This window comes from Aedes albopictus, chromosome 2 (assembly GCF_035046485.1).
Source record: "Aedes albopictus strain Foshan chromosome 2, AalbF5, whole genome shotgun sequence".
Lineage (NCBI taxonomy): Eukaryota > Metazoa > Arthropoda > Insecta > Diptera > Culicidae > Aedes > Aedes albopictus.
The window spans coordinates 377,345,656-377,364,262 of record NC_085137.1 but is presented as its reverse complement, the minus strand read 5'-3'; the positions used below and the strand labels follow the sequence as shown (position 1 = coordinate 377,364,262).

Here is an 18,607-nt window from a genome sequence, read left to right as displayed (position 1 = left end):
ATTTGAAAATTGGTCACTCTAATGACGAAAAAACAGGCCTAATTATTTTCGAATAACTACAAACCCACCAAGCTTCACGACAATCGGAGTTGCACTCTATCGTTTTTCTATGGAATGGCCGAATAGGAACCTAAATTTAATAAATAAATGAAGAAGAGGTTTTCTATAGTGTTTCCGAACAAATTTCCAAAAAAAAAATACTAAATTGGTTTAAAAAAAATCAAGATAACCCTGAAAAAAGCCCATTGAAATTGTTGGATCAAATTCAATAGAAATTACTGAAAGAATTTCCAAAGAAATTGCCGAATAATTTCCACCAAATGAATGTCAAAGATCTCTCTAATAAAATCATATTAAATTTGCCCAATCAAATTCTAAAGGGGCCGTTCATAAACCACGTTGACTTTTTGGGGGGAGGGGGGGTCTGGTCAAAGTCTACGCTCCATACAAATTTTCAAATTTTTGTAAGGACAAAAGTCTACCAGGGGGAGGGGGATCTGAGATGACCAAAATTTGGTCTACGTTATTTATGAACAGCCCCAAAGGAAATGTTGAAAGAATCGCTTAATCAATTCCCTCATTACCTAAAAATTTCTCAAAAAAGTAGCTGGAAAAGTTTTTGGAGAATGATTTTAATTCCTAAAAAATCTTGAAGAAAAAATGCAAAAGAAATTGCATAATCAATTCCAAAAGAATAACCAAAACATTTTCAAAAAAGTATGCTGATAGAATGAAGAAATTCGACAATGATTTTTCATGCGGGCCTAACTGACTGATCGATTTCTCTTCGTCGACTCTCTCTTTCACTAAAAACTTGATCAAAACAAACAAAATCATTATTCTTTTTGTTTCTATAGCAACATGTTGTCGTCTTCTTCGCATTTCAACCAAAAAATCTTTGGAAAACTCAATACACATTATGTGATAACACAAAGAGAGGATCGATGAAGAGAACTCGAAAATGTCAGTTAGGCCCAAATGAAAAATCAATGTCGAATTATTGTTTAAGTAACTCCCTAAGAAATTCCACAGAAAGTACCTAAAGGATTTTCACAGAAATTTCCATTACGTAGTGAGTAATTCTTTAACTGAATTGTTTTCTAGGTGAATGCTCTCAGTCTGCTGGGCAATTTTGCTGAAGACAGTATTTATCCAGCGAGATATACGACTTTAAGACCCGAGAAGGTTCTCTCTCTCTTCTTGGCGTAACGTCCTCACTGGGACAAAGCCTGCTTCTCAGCTTAGTGTTCTATGAGCACTTCCACAGTTATTAACTGAAAGCGTCCTCTGCCAATGACCATTTTGCATGCGCATATCGTGTGGCAGGCACAAAGATACTCTATGCCCAAGGAAGTCAAGGAAATTTCCTTTACGAAAAGATCCTGGACCGACCGGGAATCGAACCCGTCACCCTCAGCATGGTCATGCTGAATACCCGTGAGTTTACCGCCTCGGCTATATGGGCCCTCGGCTATATGGACCCGAGAAGGTTACGACTTCCTTATCAATGACTGTGATCCAATTTGGGATGTAAAGGTATGGAAAAAATGAAGAGTGTTTTATATTCATGATGTTTTAATTCAATATATTTCGCATAGCCGCTGTACAGTACCAAATTATTTCATATGTTTCTGGATCCAATCAATGAAACTGCCCACTCTGGCATATACTCCAGGAACGCCATCAGTGCCGCAACCGTAGCCCCAACTGACAACTCCAAACTGGTACCAATATCCATCCTTCTCAGCAGCTACTAATCCACCACCGGAGTCTCCTTGGCATGAATCCTTCCCAGCTTCACCTCCAGCACACAACTCCGAGTCCAGCACATCGGGATACTTGACGCGGCAAGTTTCCAGATCAACACCAGGAAGATCGACTTCCAGCTTGTACCTACTGCCATAGACACCTTCACGAAAACAAAAAAGACCGTTATCCCTTAAAAACGATTCATGATCAACCTTCTCACTCACCAGGATCATCCTGACCCTTTTCCGTGGTACCCCATCCAACTGCCGTGAATGTTCTGCCCGCGTCTGGAAGATTACGCAGCTCATCGGTCAGTGGCAGACATACCGGCGAGATGTACTCAGAGAAGGTCACCGCATTTGCCAACTTGATCAAAGCCACATCGTAGTGTATGTTTTGCGAATCGTAATCTTCGTGTACAACATGACTTCCAACAGCGACATCCACAGCCTTATCAGCACAATTGTCGTCACCGTCACCATCGCAGTCTTCCTCACTTTCGATGTCCCACTCTCCTAGGCGGACTTTTGTGCTGCAAAAATGGTTCTGAATGAATTTTGATCAACCCAAATTAATCCAATGTTTGATGACCTACATTTTAATCCACAGCGGAATCTCCCGGAAACAATGCGCTGCCGTCAGTACAAAACGATCCGATATCAACGAACCACCACAGGCATACATAATCCGGCTGCCGAAAATGGGTTTGGCGATGAGCAGTGCCGCCCATGGATACGCATTGATAGCGGTATTAGTTCCTCCCAGAATACGATCCGCCAGATTCACGCCGCAGGTGCCCGGTTCGGGAAGAGTGTAGTTGGTTTCCTCCGGTTTCGCTCCCCACAAAAGCTCCGATAGACCTGTTAGCGAAAAACAGTAGTTATACAATTAAAGGTTATAATTTTATTAAATTATTTTTACCGGAAGTAGGCCATCCTAGGGAAGGATTCGTTAACAACAACACCGAGAGCAGTGCAGCTCCTAACATGTCGAAGCACCGGTTAGAACTAACGATTGAAAATGCAACTGCAATATTTATACAAACTCTTATCGCGAATCAAAGGGTTGGCCTTTAGCTGTACTGTATGATCATTGATCATCGCCTTGAGATAATTGGTGCAGCATCCGCATCACCATCGTTCTGATAATAATCGTGAAGCAAGATTAATTTACACTGCCATTTTTTATGAGATTCTTTCAAAACAAAGCAATTGCAGATGCTTTTATATTGGACTCTTATTATTTTAATAATTTCACGTTTAAGGCGGGTATATTTATGTTGGATAGCATTTTTCGACTCTGCTGAACGTAGGAGTCGTCTCCAGTCCATGGCTGCGCGTCTCCATCGCGCACTCTACGAAGGGTCCTCAAGTTATCTCCCTCTTGCTCGACCCACCCAGCTCGCTGCGCATCGCGTTTTCTTGTACTGGTCGAATTGCTCTCGAGAACAATTTTTATAGGGTCGCTATCCGACGTCCTGATGGCGTGGCGTGTCCACCGTTGACGCCTGATTTTCGCGGTGTGGACGATGGTTGGTTCTCTCAACAGTTGATGCAAGTCGTTGTTCATTCGCCTCTCCAAGACTCCAAGTCTTCCATCTGCACTCTGCCGTAGATGGTACGCAACACCTTCCGTTCGAAAACTCTAAGGGCGCGTTGGTCCTCTGCACATAGGGTCCATGCTTCGTGCTCATAAAGGACTACCGGTCTAATCAGCGCTTTGTAGATAGTTAACTTCGTATGACGGTGAACTTTGCTCGATCGTAGAGTTTTGCGGAGTCCAAAGTAAACTCGATTTCCTGCCACAATGCGTCTCTGAATTTCTCTGCTGGTGTCATTGTCGGTAGTCACCAGTGAGCCCAAGTACACGAATTCTTCAACCGTCTCGATTTCATCACCGTCGATAGAAATTCGGGATGGCAGCCGCGGTGATTCCTCCCTGTAGCCCTTTGCCATCATATACTTTGTCTTCGACACATTCGTTCGATTCACCTGGCTTCACTCTTTAGTTGGATGTACGTTTCCGCCATCGTCTCATATTTTCGAGCTATAATATCAATATCATCAGCGAAACCAAGCAGGTGAACGTACTTCGTGAAAGTCGTTCCACTCGTTCCAGGCGATGTTAAACAGCAATCACGAAAGACCATCACCTTGCCGTAACCCTCTGCGAGATTCGAAGGTACTCGAGAGTGTCCCTGATACTCGAACTACGCACATCACTTCGTCCCCTTAATGCTAGAACTAGGTAACTGGTTTTGCGAAATCGCAAGAAATTTGTTTATATCTGAACGTACACCACAATAAACACAAGTTTGTTAATTGAAAATCCGAAAACACATATTAATTCAACTTTTAAAACCAACAAAGAATATGTTTTATAACAGAATAAGTTTTACCAGCCATTTTTAACCGCATTTTCCAAAACGAGTTACCTAGTTCTAGCATTAAGGGGGCGACTTGATCCATCGTCGCCATGATTAGTCGTACCTTCTTATTCGGGAATCCGTATTCGTGCATAATCTGCCATAGCTGTTTTCGAACGATTGTATCATACGCCGATTTGAAATCGATGAACAAGTGATGTATGGGCACGTTGTATTCGCGGCATTTCTGCAACACCTGGTGGATGGCGAACATCTGGTCCCCGTTGTAGCGCGTTCACCCATAAATCCTGCCTGATATTGCCCCACGAGCTCCTCTCGCAATCGGTAATAGACGGCGGCATAAAATTTGAGAGAGTATCGTGGTAGTTCCCGCAATCCAACTAATACTTCCTCCTCCCAAATCTTGGTAATGACCCAGTGTAGTGCTCTCACCAGTGCTTCTCCACCGTGTTTTAGAAGCTCGCTTGGTAGTTGATCAGCTCCAGCGGCTATGTTGTTTTTCAACCGGCCCATCTCCTCCTCAATCTCTTGGAGGTCAGGGGCCGGAAGTCTTTCGTCCAGTTCACATACTCCTAGATCCACATACTCCTATTATCACACCACCTTCGGTAATTGCAACGTTGCCATTGAGGTAATGCTGCCGCCACCTCTCGACCACCTTACGCTCGCTCGTGAGAATATTCCCGTGATTATCTCGGCACATGTCGGCTTGTGGCACGAAGCCTCTGCGCGAGCGGTTCAGCTTCTCGTAGAACATTCGTGTGTCCATAGCGCGGTACAGCTCTTCCATCGCTTCGCGATCTCGTTCTTCCTGCTGGCGCTTCTTCATCCGGAAGACTGAGTTCCGCTATTTCCGCGCCTGTCTGTAACGTGCCTTATTCGCTCTCGTACGGTGTTGCAGCATTCTCGCCCATGCTGCATTCTTCTCGTTTTTCAACTGTTCACATTCGCCGTCGTACCAGTCGTTTCTGTGATTCGGAGTCGCGAAGCCTAGTGCTGTAGCCGAGGTACTACCTATGGCGGATCGGATGCCCTCCAGCCATCTTCAAGTGTAGCTGCGCCAAGCTGCTCTTCTGTTGGTAGGGCCACTGCTAACCGCTGCGCGTAGCCTTGAGCCACTTCTTCGTTACGCATCTGCTTGATGTTGAGCCGCGACGTTCGACTTCGACGCGTGGTGACAACCGTCGAAAGTTTTGAGCGCATGCATACAGCGACTAAGTAGTGATCCGAATCTATATTCGCACTGCGGTATGTGCGGACATTGATTATATCCGAGAAGAATTTACCATCGATTAGAACGAGGTCGATTTGGTTTTCTGTTTGATGTTCGGGTGATCTCCAGGAGGCTTTGTGGATATCTTTGCGGAGAACGTGGTTCGGACTACCATACCACAGAAAGGATGCAAAGTTTACGCATCGCTGGCCGTTATCATTCGCTACGCAGTGCATGCTGTTTCGCCCGATTACCGGTCTTTACATTTCCTCCCTTCCATTAGCGTAACTAGGTCATAGCTCTATGGGGGGGTTCTGGGGCAAGGCCATGTCAATATAGATTTTTCTATACTAAAAAGAAGCTTTTCGCCTGAATTGCGTGATTTTTTTTCTGAAATAGGCTACCCCCTATTTACGTCAATGTTCCCTTCCCCTTCCTACCTGCGCGTTCATGTCACCGACAACGATTTTCACGTCACGCGGCGAGCAACCATCGTATGTTTGCTCTAACTGCGCGTAGAACGCTTCTTTCTCGTCATCGGGTCTCCCTTCGTGTGGGCAGTGGACGTTGATGATGCTGTAGTTGAAGAAACGGCCCTTAACGTTGAACTTTTCGTCATTGAAATCATCGTCATCATCAAACATTTGAAAGCAGTTTTTTCGTTCAAAACAAAAGTTTTTGCTATGAAAATATATTCACTGTATTCCACATGAGGAATATAATGCAGTGAATATATTTTCATGATCCTAGATTTGATTTGCGGCGAGAAAACTGCTTTTTATTTTCCGAAAAATAATGACGGATGCTTGAGCCTTAACTCTCAACATGCACATCCTTGCGTTGATCGGCTGCCACCCGATCACACGTTGTCGCATCTTGCCCATCACTATAAATCCTGTTCCCAGTTCATTAGTGGTGCCACAGCTTTGGTAGAAGGTAGCCGCTCGATGCTCGCTTTTCCACACTTTCTGTCCAGTCCAACAAAGTTCCTGCAACGCCACGATGTCGAAGTTGCGGGGATGTAGTTCGTCGTAGATTATCCTGTCACATTCTGCGAAACCTAGTGATTTGCAATTCCATGTTCCAAGTTTCCAATCGTAGTCCTTATTTCGTCACGTGGGTATTTGCCGATTGTATCGAGTCGTATTTGTTGAGTTGGTTCGGTGACACAATTCGGGAGCTCTTCCAACTTACACCCGTTCGCTGCTCTGGTCTGGATCAAAGTGGACGAGTCGATTCCTGTTAGCATGCTTCATGCCTAGCACGTCGGCAAAGATCTCACTCACACATAGTCGTTTGGTATTTTGACTAAAGGCCTATTCAGAGGAGGTGGATTCAGCAGTACAATATGTCAGACCATCGGAAATATTTCAGCTTATACACTGAGAACAAACACTTACTCATTTTAATACATTTATTTTATTTGACTGAACTCTACATCTCTCTCCTTCTCCAAATTAAAACGTAACAAAGACAATTTTATTTAGTTTCTTCAAGTAATCAGTAGCAGTGCGTAAAAAGAAAAAAAAGTTATTGCAAATACCTCGATGGAATCTTCTTCTCTCTAACTGAGCGCTTTGTTGCAGGCCCTGAATCGTCAATGATTCGCTTTCGTTTTGCTGTGTGACATTTTGAATCTCCAATTTCCGAGTTCTCTTCATCATCTCGCACTTCAGGATCGGTACCTACTTCCCGTGGAGCACATTTATCCGGCGTCGATGGATACTTTCGTAGATGCGTTACCGACCGTCGATACATGACACCTTCTTTATTAGTAACGATTGTGTTACCACCACTTTTCTTTAGTACCGTGAATTTTTCGAGTCGAAACTTGGGTTCAAGCTTACCTGTTTCGAAGTTACGCAACATCACGGAGTCACCTACATCTATCTCAGATGGTTTGGCCTGTCTGCGCTCATCTGCGTAGAGCTTTCCTTGCATCTTCTTTATAGTGTCTCTGTCTCGCACCTCCGCATCTCGCAGCCAATGTGGATCGGTCCTCAAGCAAGGCAGGAGATCCTTAACAGGGCGCCCGGTCAGTAGTTCAAGTGGCGCTTTTTCGGTTACAGAGTGTGGCATAGTATTGTACATGTACACGTAATCTTGGACCACTTTCCGCCAATCACCATTAGTAGCCTTCGCAATACGCAACGCTCGGAGGATGCCCTGGTTCTGCCTCTCTACTAAGCCGTTCATCTGCGGCCAGTAGGGGATGGTACGAACCAGCCTAATATTTTTGCTTCGGCAATACTCTGCGAACTCTTCGCTCGCGAACGGTGGGCCGTTGTCGCTACGGATGGTTTCGGGATACGTCTGTTCACGAAAAACTGTTTCAAGTGCCTCAATGGTTTTAGCAGCATTTGTCGATCTCATCTCGATCACTTTCAAGAAACGGCTGTAATAATCGACGACTACTAAAAATGTAGCACATTCCTTGGCCGAGAAAAAGTCAATTGCAATCTCTTGCCATGCTCGCTCAGGCATCTCTTTTCGCAGCATCGGTTCTGGTGGATGTTGCTTACTGACAGCGGCGCAACCAGCACATTCCTGTACAGCCTCGGCCACGTCACGATCCATACAAGGCCACCAAATTTTCTCTCGGATATTTCTTCGCATCGCCACAACCCCGGGATGTCCACGATGTGCAATCTGTAGAGCTCTTGGGCGAAGTTTCTTTGGGAGAACGATACGATCATGTCTCACCACAATACCGTCAATCACCCAAAGTTCCTTCTCAAAAGCTTGATATCTGAAGAGTTCAGACGACCAGCACCGTGTATCCAACGCCTTGATTACTGCTGTGAGCATTTCGTCTTTAACCGTTTCTTGCCTTATTTCGTCTAACGTGATCGCCAATGATCCTTCTCCTATCGCGAACAAGAAATGCTCTGAATCTTCATCAAATGGTTTTCCAGGCTCCCTCACCAGACGAGACAGTATATCCGAAATGTTGCTCGACCCTGGAATATACTTGATATCGAAATCGTACGGCTGTAGGCGTAGGGCCCAGCCTTCTGCTCTTGAGCACGCACGTTTTCCATCACGATATTTCCCTCCGTAGATATACTCAAGGGTCTTATGATCCGTAAAGATCGTGAACCGCATACCGAAGAGATAGAGATAAAATTTCTCTACAGCCCACACGACAGCCAGCGCTTCACGCTGGGTTTGCGGGTACACTCTCTCTGCAACTGTCAAACCCTTCGATGCGAAACAAATTATCCTTGCCACATTATTTATCCTTTCTCGTTGGACCAATACCGCCCCGAGGCCGACAGGAGAGGCATCGACGTACACCTCGGTGACGTCTTTCGGATCGAAAAATCCCAATTGTCGAATGTTGTTGCACAATTCGAGTCGCAAGTCGTCGAAGGAACTCCTTTGCTCTTCACCGAATATCTCTACTTCTCCACGCAGAAATTTTCTCAGCGGTTCCGTCCTAGTAGAGAGGTTCGGGATAAACTGACCAACAAAGTTGATCAGTCCCAAGAAACTGCGGACTTCTTCTTTTGATGATGGCAGGCGAAAGCTTTTGATCGCTGATATTTTCTCCTCAGATGGACTGATGCCGGACGCACTAACCTCAAAGCCCAGTATCTCAAGCTTTTCGACTCCAACCACGCATTTGCTCTTGTTCAGCATAGCGTTATTACGCTCTAGTACTTCCAGAACCTGTTGAAGCCGCTGGTCATGTTCTTCTTTTGTTCTGCCTGATACGACGACATCGTCAATGTAGACGATGACACCTTCAATGTCCTCGAGCATTTCCGTCATGATCCTTTGAAAGATCTCGGGCGCACAATTGATGCCGAACATTAGGCGTTTGAAGCGCATCAAACCTATGCTGGACATGAATGTGGTGACGTCTCTTGAGTCAGGGTGCAGCTCAACATGATGATATGCGGATGTTATGTCCAATCGTGAATAAAACTTGGATCCCTTGAGCTTATTCAGAAAGGTGTCGATGACGGGTAACGGATAATGCTCCCGCTGGATGGCTTCATTCGGGTGCCTCATGTTGATGCAAATCCTTACGTCATCTTTCCCTTTTGGGACTACCACCATCGGTGATATCCATTCAGCCGGACCTTCAACCTTTTCGATGACGTCAGTGCGAAGCATTTCCTGTATTTTGTCGTGCACCTAAGAACATAAAATCATTAAATCATGCATTTCATATCGATTATCTGTTACCTTTTGCTCCATCGCTGCGGGGACTTTTAAGTATGCGATCTTCTTAGGAGGCACTGTGCGATCAATGGACAATTTCACTTGGATACCAGGAAATTTCGGGAACGGTTTGCCATCCATGCCGTTCTCTTGGTTCAGGTGAAGAACATCGAGTCCGATTTTAAGGATCTTCAAATCTTCCGACGTGCGCTTGCTTAGGAGAGACTTTCGTGCGCCATCAATCACAAAGAATTCCGCGTAACTTTCGGGTTTGGTAGGGTTTACAGATATCACAGCTTCAAAAATAGCCAAGACATTCAGGGGATCTCGGTTTGCATAAGCGAAAAATTTTCGATCGCATTGGTACTCCTTCTTGAATATTTTCGCATTTTTAGCGATCAGCTCATCCCATACACTTTTGGTAACTGCGTTGATAGAGGATCCTGAATCAATAACAAAATTCACCGGAACTTTATCGATGTTGCATACTATGGATTCATTATTCAGGGTACTCGTTTCCACCTAATTTGAAAGAAGTATGTTTAATTCAAATATGTTCGTCGAGTTCAATAAGTCTTATGTCCATTAGAATTCATAAAACAAAAGTAAAAAAAAACGTTCAAAGTTACTCCACCTTAGCGATGCTGTCGGTAGCCGATCGACGAGGACCATCGTGTTCCAAGGATTCGGATGCGTTTACCGAGTTCGTTTCAGTGAATCCGTGTCGCTCCAATCCACGCCTGTCCTCGCGCTTCACCTCACGTCTCGATGGGCGATTCCCACGCTGAGTTCGACGATTTCCGCACTTCCTTGCATAGTGGCCTCGTTGCCCGCAGTTGTTATAACTTGCATCGCGGGCAGAACACTCACGTGAGTCTCCGGAGTGCCGGAGCGAACCGCATCGATGACATTCTGTCCTAAAACGACCATCACCTGGCCGTGCCCGCCTACCCATTGGCTGCCGTTCAGATCGCTGGTAACTTCCTGTGTTTCGCCTTGGACTTCGATTTCGTTCTCGGGGTCGGTATGAGCTTACGCTGTGCAACTCTGCTTCGCTACAGAATGGTTTTCGCTTTTCTCTTTGTTTCAAGAGAATCTCGCGGTTCATGGCATAGGTAATGACTTCGTCCAAGCTCATGACATTCTCCAAGCCTTTGTCTCTCACCTTCTCGTCACGTGTGCCCATTGTTATCTGCTGCAGGAGTTCTGTCTCTTCGCGATCCGAAAACTCACACCTCGCTGCCTGGGCTCGCAGTCTGAGGACGAAATTGTTGAAGGACTCCTCACTGGATTGTTTGAGTGAGCGGAAAACTTCTAGCTCCACCCGTTCGTTGCGCTTACCAACGAAGAACTTCTCAAGCCGTTTTACCGCGTTGTCATATTCCGGGACTTCGGGTGGCATCAGGGGCACCTTTACAGGTTCTGGAATAATTTCGTTCGCCACGGGGCGCAAATTATAGAAGATTCGCTGCAGTCCACGTCCTCCAATCGTCAACATTGTCACAAGCTTTTCGGGTTGGGATTCGATTTTTCGCATCTGGAGAATCAGCTCGAAAGCACGATGCCACTCCTCCCATTCACGACGTACACTACCCGTCATAAGTACGGACTCACAAAAAGTATTGCAACAATATTGCATCACCCTGACTCACCTCGATATCTCTAAAACCAGATCACCTACAAAAATGCCGTCTTCAGAAAAGTAGTTGCTTTTGGGCTCCTGAATAACTTTGCTGAAGAGAGCATCTTTGTAAGTCCTCAGGTTTTGGAGATACCGAGGTGAGTCAGGGTGATGCAATATTGTTGCAATACTTTTTGTGAGTCCGTACTTATGACGGGTAGTGTAAGTCTTGGGCATCCACTTTGTCGTTGAAAGCTCCCAACGACATACCGAATCTTCCATCGTCATTGATCTGTAAAGCAAATTCAGAGGGGAATGCAGTTACTATGTGTTTCTCCTTTTTGAAACGTGGCTTAGATTTCGAAGTTCACTTTTGTATTTGTGAGAATACATTGAAAATAACAAGTTTCCATCAATTACACACTCATACACCTATAATGAAACAGTACTCGCTTGATTTCAAGCGATTTGCAATTTTCCGTCTCTATTTTTCGTGAAAGCGCCACGAATTTCTCCGGGCTCGCTTCCAAAAATGACCCTACGGATTTCCCAGACTTGCTCTCAATTGGAAACAGCCCTACGGATTTCTCCGCATTCGCTTCTGGCAACAGCGCTACGGATTTCTCCGGACTCGCTTCGAGGAACAGCGCTACGGATTTCTCCGGACTCTCTTCTGGAAACAGCGCTACGGATTTCTCCGGACTCGCTTCGAGGAACAGCGCTACGGATTTCTCCGGACTCGCTTCGGGATTTCCACATGGTTCAATTTGATTTGATCACAGCCTAACCACACTTTCATGGGTGTCGAAAACTTTATTCTAACCTACAATTTATAAACGCCGAATTTGGGATCGAACTTCCAAGCCGCTAAACCCTAACCACACTTTTGAGCATCATCATGTTTAATCACGCCAAAACTTCTGAACTGCTGAAACTCTAATCACACTTTTTGCTACGCTTTCGAACAGGATCCTATTTAACTCCGGTAACCGATTGAAATCAGCCAAAACTAATCACACTTTTTGCTATTGCACTTTTAGCTGCAGAAATTTTAATCACGCGACACGCCGAAAATTCTAGTCACTCCCACATTTGAAAAACGATTTAATTTGCACTGCATGTTTTTTCTCTATTCACTCCACCATTGATTAAATTTAAGTGAACTTCACAAAATATCGAGGAATTTCCCATTTACTGCTTCAAATTAACTCACCATTTTCCTTTCGGCTGCGCCAAAACTGTTGAGTTGGTTCGGTGACACAATTCGGGAGCTCTTCCAACTTACACCCGTTCGCTGCTCTGGTCTGGATCAAAGTGGACGAGTCGATTCCTGTTAGCATGCTCCATGCCTAGCACGTCGGCAAAGATCTCACTCACACATAGTCGTTTGGTATTTTGACTAAAGGCCTATTCAGAGGAGGTGGATTCAGCAGTACAATATGTCAGACCATCGGAAATATTTCAGCTTATACACTGAGAACAAACACTTACTCATTTTAATACATTTATTTTATTTGACTGAACTCTACAGTATTTTCTCCTATGTTATTCGCAATGGGGTTTTTGCGGGTGACTTATTGGGCCTACGCCAACACTCCTGTCTCGCCGGAGGGCCATCGTGCCAGTTCTGCTTAACGTCCCAGCCAACACTGGGATGACCACGCTGATGGGGCTACCACCTTGGATCTTGCTGATCGTGTTGCAGCGTTTCTGACTCAGCCGCTGGATGCCAGAACAGACACTGTTTGAGCCGCACCTCCTTAGTGAACAGACGCTCGGGTCGTACCTCCTCAATGTAGCTGAAGTCAGAAGGACAACAGAGCTCAGGCTGCACTACCAGCTAAGCACACAACTCTTAGCTGGCGGTCTTTGTCAACGCTTGACCCGTGGAAGCATGAGGTAGGAACTTGTGAGGACCAGAGCTATGTTGGACGCTTTCCTTTTCGATTTACCGTTTTGCAGCCCAGATTTCCTATTCCCTCAGTGTTGAATAGACCTTATTGGAAAGTTGAGATACATTGGTATATTGTTTCGATTAAATTGCAGCCAAAAACAAAAAGTTATATGTGGATGCTTATACATATTCAAGATTCTTCACAAATGTGTACTTTCTGTACAAATTTCAAAGCATTTTCATTCTAATCAACAGCGCTATCAATGTTAGCAAAGTATTCTAAACAGTCTAAACAGTTTGTTGGTAAACCACCGAAGTAAACTTAGATTCAATCACTGCATCCAATATTCAAACAACATTTGTGGGAAATCCCCTTCGAACGTGCTGTATAAAATATTCTGCCTGGCTGTAACAAACTGCCAGTGTAGCGGAAGTATTTTCTGAATCGACCGTACTTGATTGATTTCAGAATCATGTTCCACTATTTGATTTTCATATCATCGTTCATTGTGATTGCAGTTGCAGCTCCAAGTAAGTTTCTATTTGATATAGCTTCCAGTTTATATCCCCTAATGCATATTTTAAGCTTCCAACAGTTCAGACTCAGTATGGGCCGAATACAAACTGCCAAAGCCGGGTGTATGTGGAGTGAGCTTTTCGGACCGGATCAGAGGTGGAGAAAAAACTGCTCTCAATGCGTTTCCCTGGGCTGCCGTCCTGGGGGTCAAGTACAGAAATCGCGAGCCTAACTTCATGTGCGGTGGATCGCTGATTTCGGATCGGTTCGTTCTGACGGCGGGTCACTGTATGCGGCGTTTCTTATCCGGCGAAAGAACGTATGTCGTTAGGATGGTTATGCAACTCGAGTATAAAGCGGGGATTTTTTATTCACAGTCTGATGGTGCGCCTTGGCGAGTGGGACATTGCGAGTGAAAACGATTGTATTGAAGATCAGTGCTCCGACCAGCCGGTTGATTACGACGTAGACACTTTTGTGCAGCATGAGGATTACACTTCGGGGCCTACTCACAACGATGTTGCTTTGGTAAAACTGGCAACCAAGGTTAAATTTTCCGAATTCATCAGTCCGGTTTGTCTTCCATTGACTGCCACGCTGAAAAGCAAAACCGAGGCAGGAAGAACGTTTACTATTGTTGGATGGGGGACAACTGAGACGGGCGTAGAACAGCCAGGTACTTGGTGGACCACCTCGTAAATTTACAGATTTCAAATTTAATTTAAATTTGACAAACAGGATACTACGCAAGCCGATTCAAGTTGAAGGTTGATATGCCCGGTCTGGACTGGAATGCATGCTACAGGAGGAATCCTAGGTTGTGGAACTCGGAGCTTTGTGCCGGTAATGATACGGAGAAGCAGACGTGTGCGGGAGATTCTGGAGGTGGATTGACGATCGCGGATAAAGATGGCTATTGGTACCAGTACGGCATAATCAGTTATGGATTCGGTTGTGGAACGGTTGATTTTAAAGTGTTTGTAAGAGTTGTGAGCTTCTTGCCGTGGATTAAGGAGACTATTAATCGATTAAGTTGAGCGGATTATGTATCACTGACTGGTAAATGATCCTTTAAGCCCATTATAAACGACTGGTGGTATATTGAACACTCTCCATCTTAATAAAATTAACAGTGCTATGAAAACAATTGATTCTACACGGATAAACAAAAGCATTCAAAAAGCTCCAATCATTAGTTTTACTTACTCATTTATTTTCATAATGTAACTCACTCATTTTTACCTTTTACACCCCACTCTCTCTCTGACAACAACCATGGGAATGAATGACAGGGTTCATGAAAAGGAAGTTAAATGTGAGTTCAAAAATACTTAAATCCGGATTTCAAAGGTTTTTCAGTGTATGGCTAGTTGACCGTTACGTGCCTGAAGTCCGTCTGAAGAATTTCAAATATACTCCTAATTTATTTAGGTACACTACATTTAAGTGTGCTCGTTTGAAATAAACATGACTCAACCCTCTAATACCCAACCCCGCCTTTAGAATTGCAACAATTAACATATTTAAAATTTTTCCTCAACCATTCTGTTATAAACTATCAAATATATCAGGGATTCCCATGAAAATGACTCCAAAGGTCCCCTTAACGAATTGCTTCAAAAATTTGACTTTACGAATTGCTTCGGAAATTCCTCAAGCAAATTTAGAGATTCGTGACAAGCACTTGATTGAGCGTGGTTACTGGTTCCGCAGTATTTGCCGAACGATCTTTCTGTACGAGTAGTGCAGTAGTGCTATCTGCTCAGACCCTTCTGATGCAATTCTGTGTTGTTAAATAAAAGTAAGTGAACTCAGAAATCCCAACTTCATTACGACGGTCTCCAAGGAAACCTTCCCAAATCAAATCATCATGTTACAGATTATTTCAGAATATCTTGCATGTGTTCCTCGAGAAGTGTCGCAAAAAAATCTTTTACGAAATCGAATGCCACCAATTTCTCCATGATCCTTCACTAATCGTTTCAGAGATTGTTTGAGAAATTCACCCAGGGATTACTTCGGAAGTTCCTCTAGATACTTATTTAGAAATTTCTCAAGGCATTCGTTTAAAAATGTACTGGAGATTCAATTAGAAAATCTACCAATTTTTTTATTCTATCGAAAATATGTCCAAGTTTTCGCCCAAAAATTCCCACACGGATTCTTTCAAAAAATCTTCCATGGAGTCATTAGGAAATGTTCTTAAATTTCTCATTCATAACTTCCTCCTATTCTGAAAATTTCACAAAGAATTCTTACAAAGCTTCTATTATGATTAACATCTGAAATTCTTCCACTTGTTAAAAAAAAATACTTTAGATTCTTTTTGAAGTTTCTTCAGCAATTTCTACACAGATTCCCCTAATAAAACATTCAGCGATGCCTTCAGAAACTATTTATTGTCTTTGGAAATCCTTCCAAAGATTCACCAGAAATTTACCAGGAACCTCCAATTTTTTCCTGAAATTCCACTAGAGATTCTTCCAGAAGATTCACAATTTCTGTCAGAAATTTACCCTTTCATTTCTGTAGAAATACCTCCAAGGACTCTTAAAAAATGTGAGATTCATTCGGGAATTTTCTATAAAACCTACCCTAAGGGTTCCATAAAAAAATTTTCGATGGATTTTTCTGAAAACCTCCCATGGCTTTTATTATAAATTCCACTAATATTTTTTTTCTGAAATATCTCAAGGTTTACCTCCAGAGATTTCTTCACAAATGTCTCCAATGATAGTTCTGAAAACAACTTTAACAGATTTTTCGATAATTCCTTCATAGACGCATCCTAGAATTCGATTAAAAAATCTTTCACGAGTTGCTGAAAAATCTTCCAATGATTCTTAAGAGAAATTCTTCCTGGGCCTCCTCACAGCGCAACATGTTTTTATCTCAAGAGCAAACTTATGTGTCTCTGACAGATTTTGGCCCGCTGGATCCGAATCTGGGCTCAGATTTGCTCCAGCACGTCACAATTTTGAGCTATACCTCAATATATAGGGCAAAATATGCGATTTTGGGCTTTTTGGACTGCCAGCCATTAAGCATAGAAATATTTTTTTTATGCAATCAAAAGGTAAATTGGTCAATTAATATCTAAATTAACGACTCATGGAAAATATTTCGTTTTACCATATCGAACTTGATAGTTTTAAGCGATTAATGCTAGGTACGGTATTTCCCATACAAGTCACCCTCCAAAAGTTGTATGCAAGTTTACTTACTAACATAAAATGCTTAAATCTATCAAATTTGATTTGGTAAAACGAAATATTCTACATGAGTCGTTAATTTATATAATAAAGTAATTGACCAATTTATCCTTTGATTGCTAATAAAATATATTCCCTTGCTTAATGGCTTGCAGTGAGAAAAGCCCAAAATCGCATATTTTGCTCTATAAATTGAGGTATAGCTCAAAATTGTGACGTGCTGGAGCAAATCTGTGCCCGGATTTGGATTCAGCGGCCCAAAATCTGTCAGAGACACATAAGTTTGCTTTTGAGACAGACCAAAAGGTAAATTTTGTTACGCTTTGCTATGGAAACTCCTCGTATCTTAGCGTTAAAAAATCATCCAAGAAATCATAAAGACATTCAGTCAGAAATTCTTTCACAAGATCTTCGAAGAAATCCTTCAGATTTAAGAGTTTCCACCAGAAATTTACCCAGGTACTCCTTAAGAAAGTCTAGCACGGATAGCTTCCAAAATTGCATGGATTCATTTAGAAAATACTTTATGAGTTCCTTTTAAAAATTCTGGCATAGAGTAAGTTTTCCAATTCCAATTCCAAATTTCGGTTTTCTTGTACCCTTTTTCACCATAGTGTAACGGTTATGGCTCATCCACTGTACGCAAATAGTGCGAAAAGGAATCGAAGTTAAAAAATGTATCCATAACTGGTACAGAGTTCCTATCATTGGCATACGCTGTAATAAATACTAAAAGTAGTTTTGGCTCGGTTTCCATATTTTTCTTGTAAAGTATGGAAACTAGGCTATCTTTTAACATATTGATGACATTCGTTGGTCTTCTCGTTATTTTTGTACACATAGTTTTCCTTAGATAGTGCCATGATTGATACAGGCACCTCAGATTGTATGTGAAGAATTAGCCTAAGTTAAAATTCACGAATAAAAAAAAAGAAAAACCTCAGGGTGTTCCAAAAAACCATCCACGACTTTCTAATTTTTTATTTATGTTTATGAAAGATTTAGAAATTTTTCAAAGTATTCATCTAGAATACCTTCCATGCACTTTCTCATAAATATCCCATGGGTTTTTTTTTTGGGAAATAATTCACGGATACATTAAGACTCAGAGATTCACAACTCGTTTAAAATTTAATCAGAAGTTTTCCAAAAAATATTTTACAAAAGTTGCTTAAGAAATTCTACAAGAGATTATTTAGGAAATTCTCAAGATTTCTTCATATTCCTTTAGATACTCCTTAAAGACATTTCATTTCCAGAAATTGCTCCAAGGATTTCTTAAGAAAGTCATAGAAAATCCTTCATAGATTTCTTTAGAAACTTTTTTACACGGTCTTTCGGCGATTCTTACGGAAAAGCTGGAGACATTTTAATGAAAAAAATCTTACAGAGATTCCTGCAGAAATTCAACAAGGTTTTTCCTCCAAGGAGTTTGCCTAAAGATTCCTCCAGGAATTCATGAAAAACATGGCTAAGGATTTTTATTAGAGGATTGCTCCTTATTTTTTTCCCAGAATATCCCAAGAGGTTTTATTAGGTATTCCAGCAGGAGTTTTGAGATTTTTTAGGTACTCCTCGTGGATTTTTTTTTTCAGAAAATCCCTCTATGGATTCTTAAAATATTTCTGTTTTTTTTTAGAAATTTATTTTGAATTTTCTTCAGATTTTTAAAATTCATTCGGCGATACTTTCGGAATTATCTTTAGAGACTTCTTCAATATTGCTAGAGTCACTTTAGAAACTTCTGCAGGGATTTCTTCAAAAGTTGTTCCATGGATTCAACATCACGTTTTGATCGTCAGTACTTAACCTCTATTCGGGTGCATCCCAACTAAATTTCAATCG

General features: G+C 42.6%; 3 protein-coding genes across 3 annotated transcripts in view; 2 read left to right on the top strand and 1 right to left on the bottom strand.

The window, feature by feature from the left end:
- LOC109422844 (uncharacterized) overlaps positions 1-18,607 on the top strand; it is a 47,725-nt gene that overhangs the window by 10,564 nt on the left and 18,554 nt on the right. The window lies entirely within an intron of this gene.
- Positions 1,571-2,826, bottom strand: LOC115269488 (CLIP domain-containing serine protease B4). Its single transcript, XM_029878268.2, has 4 exons — positions 2,671-2,826; positions 2,345-2,609; positions 1,974-2,281; positions 1,571-1,909 (listed from the first exon to the last, which is right to left on the bottom strand). The coding sequence occupies exons 1-4, from the start codon at positions 2,735-2,737 to the stop codon at positions 1,617-1,619; spliced, it is 933 nt and encodes a 310-aa protein (XP_029734128.1). The 5' UTR covers positions 2,738-2,826; the 3' UTR covers positions 1,571-1,616.
- On the top strand, positions 13,416-15,495 carry LOC109422870 (CLIP domain-containing serine protease B4). Its single transcript, XM_019697771.3, has 4 exons — positions 13,416-13,564; positions 13,620-13,869; positions 13,928-14,226; positions 14,289-15,495. The coding sequence occupies exons 1-4, from the start codon at positions 13,507-13,509 to the stop codon at positions 14,585-14,587; spliced, it is 906 nt and encodes a 301-aa protein (XP_019553316.3). The 5' UTR covers positions 13,416-13,506; the 3' UTR covers positions 14,588-15,495.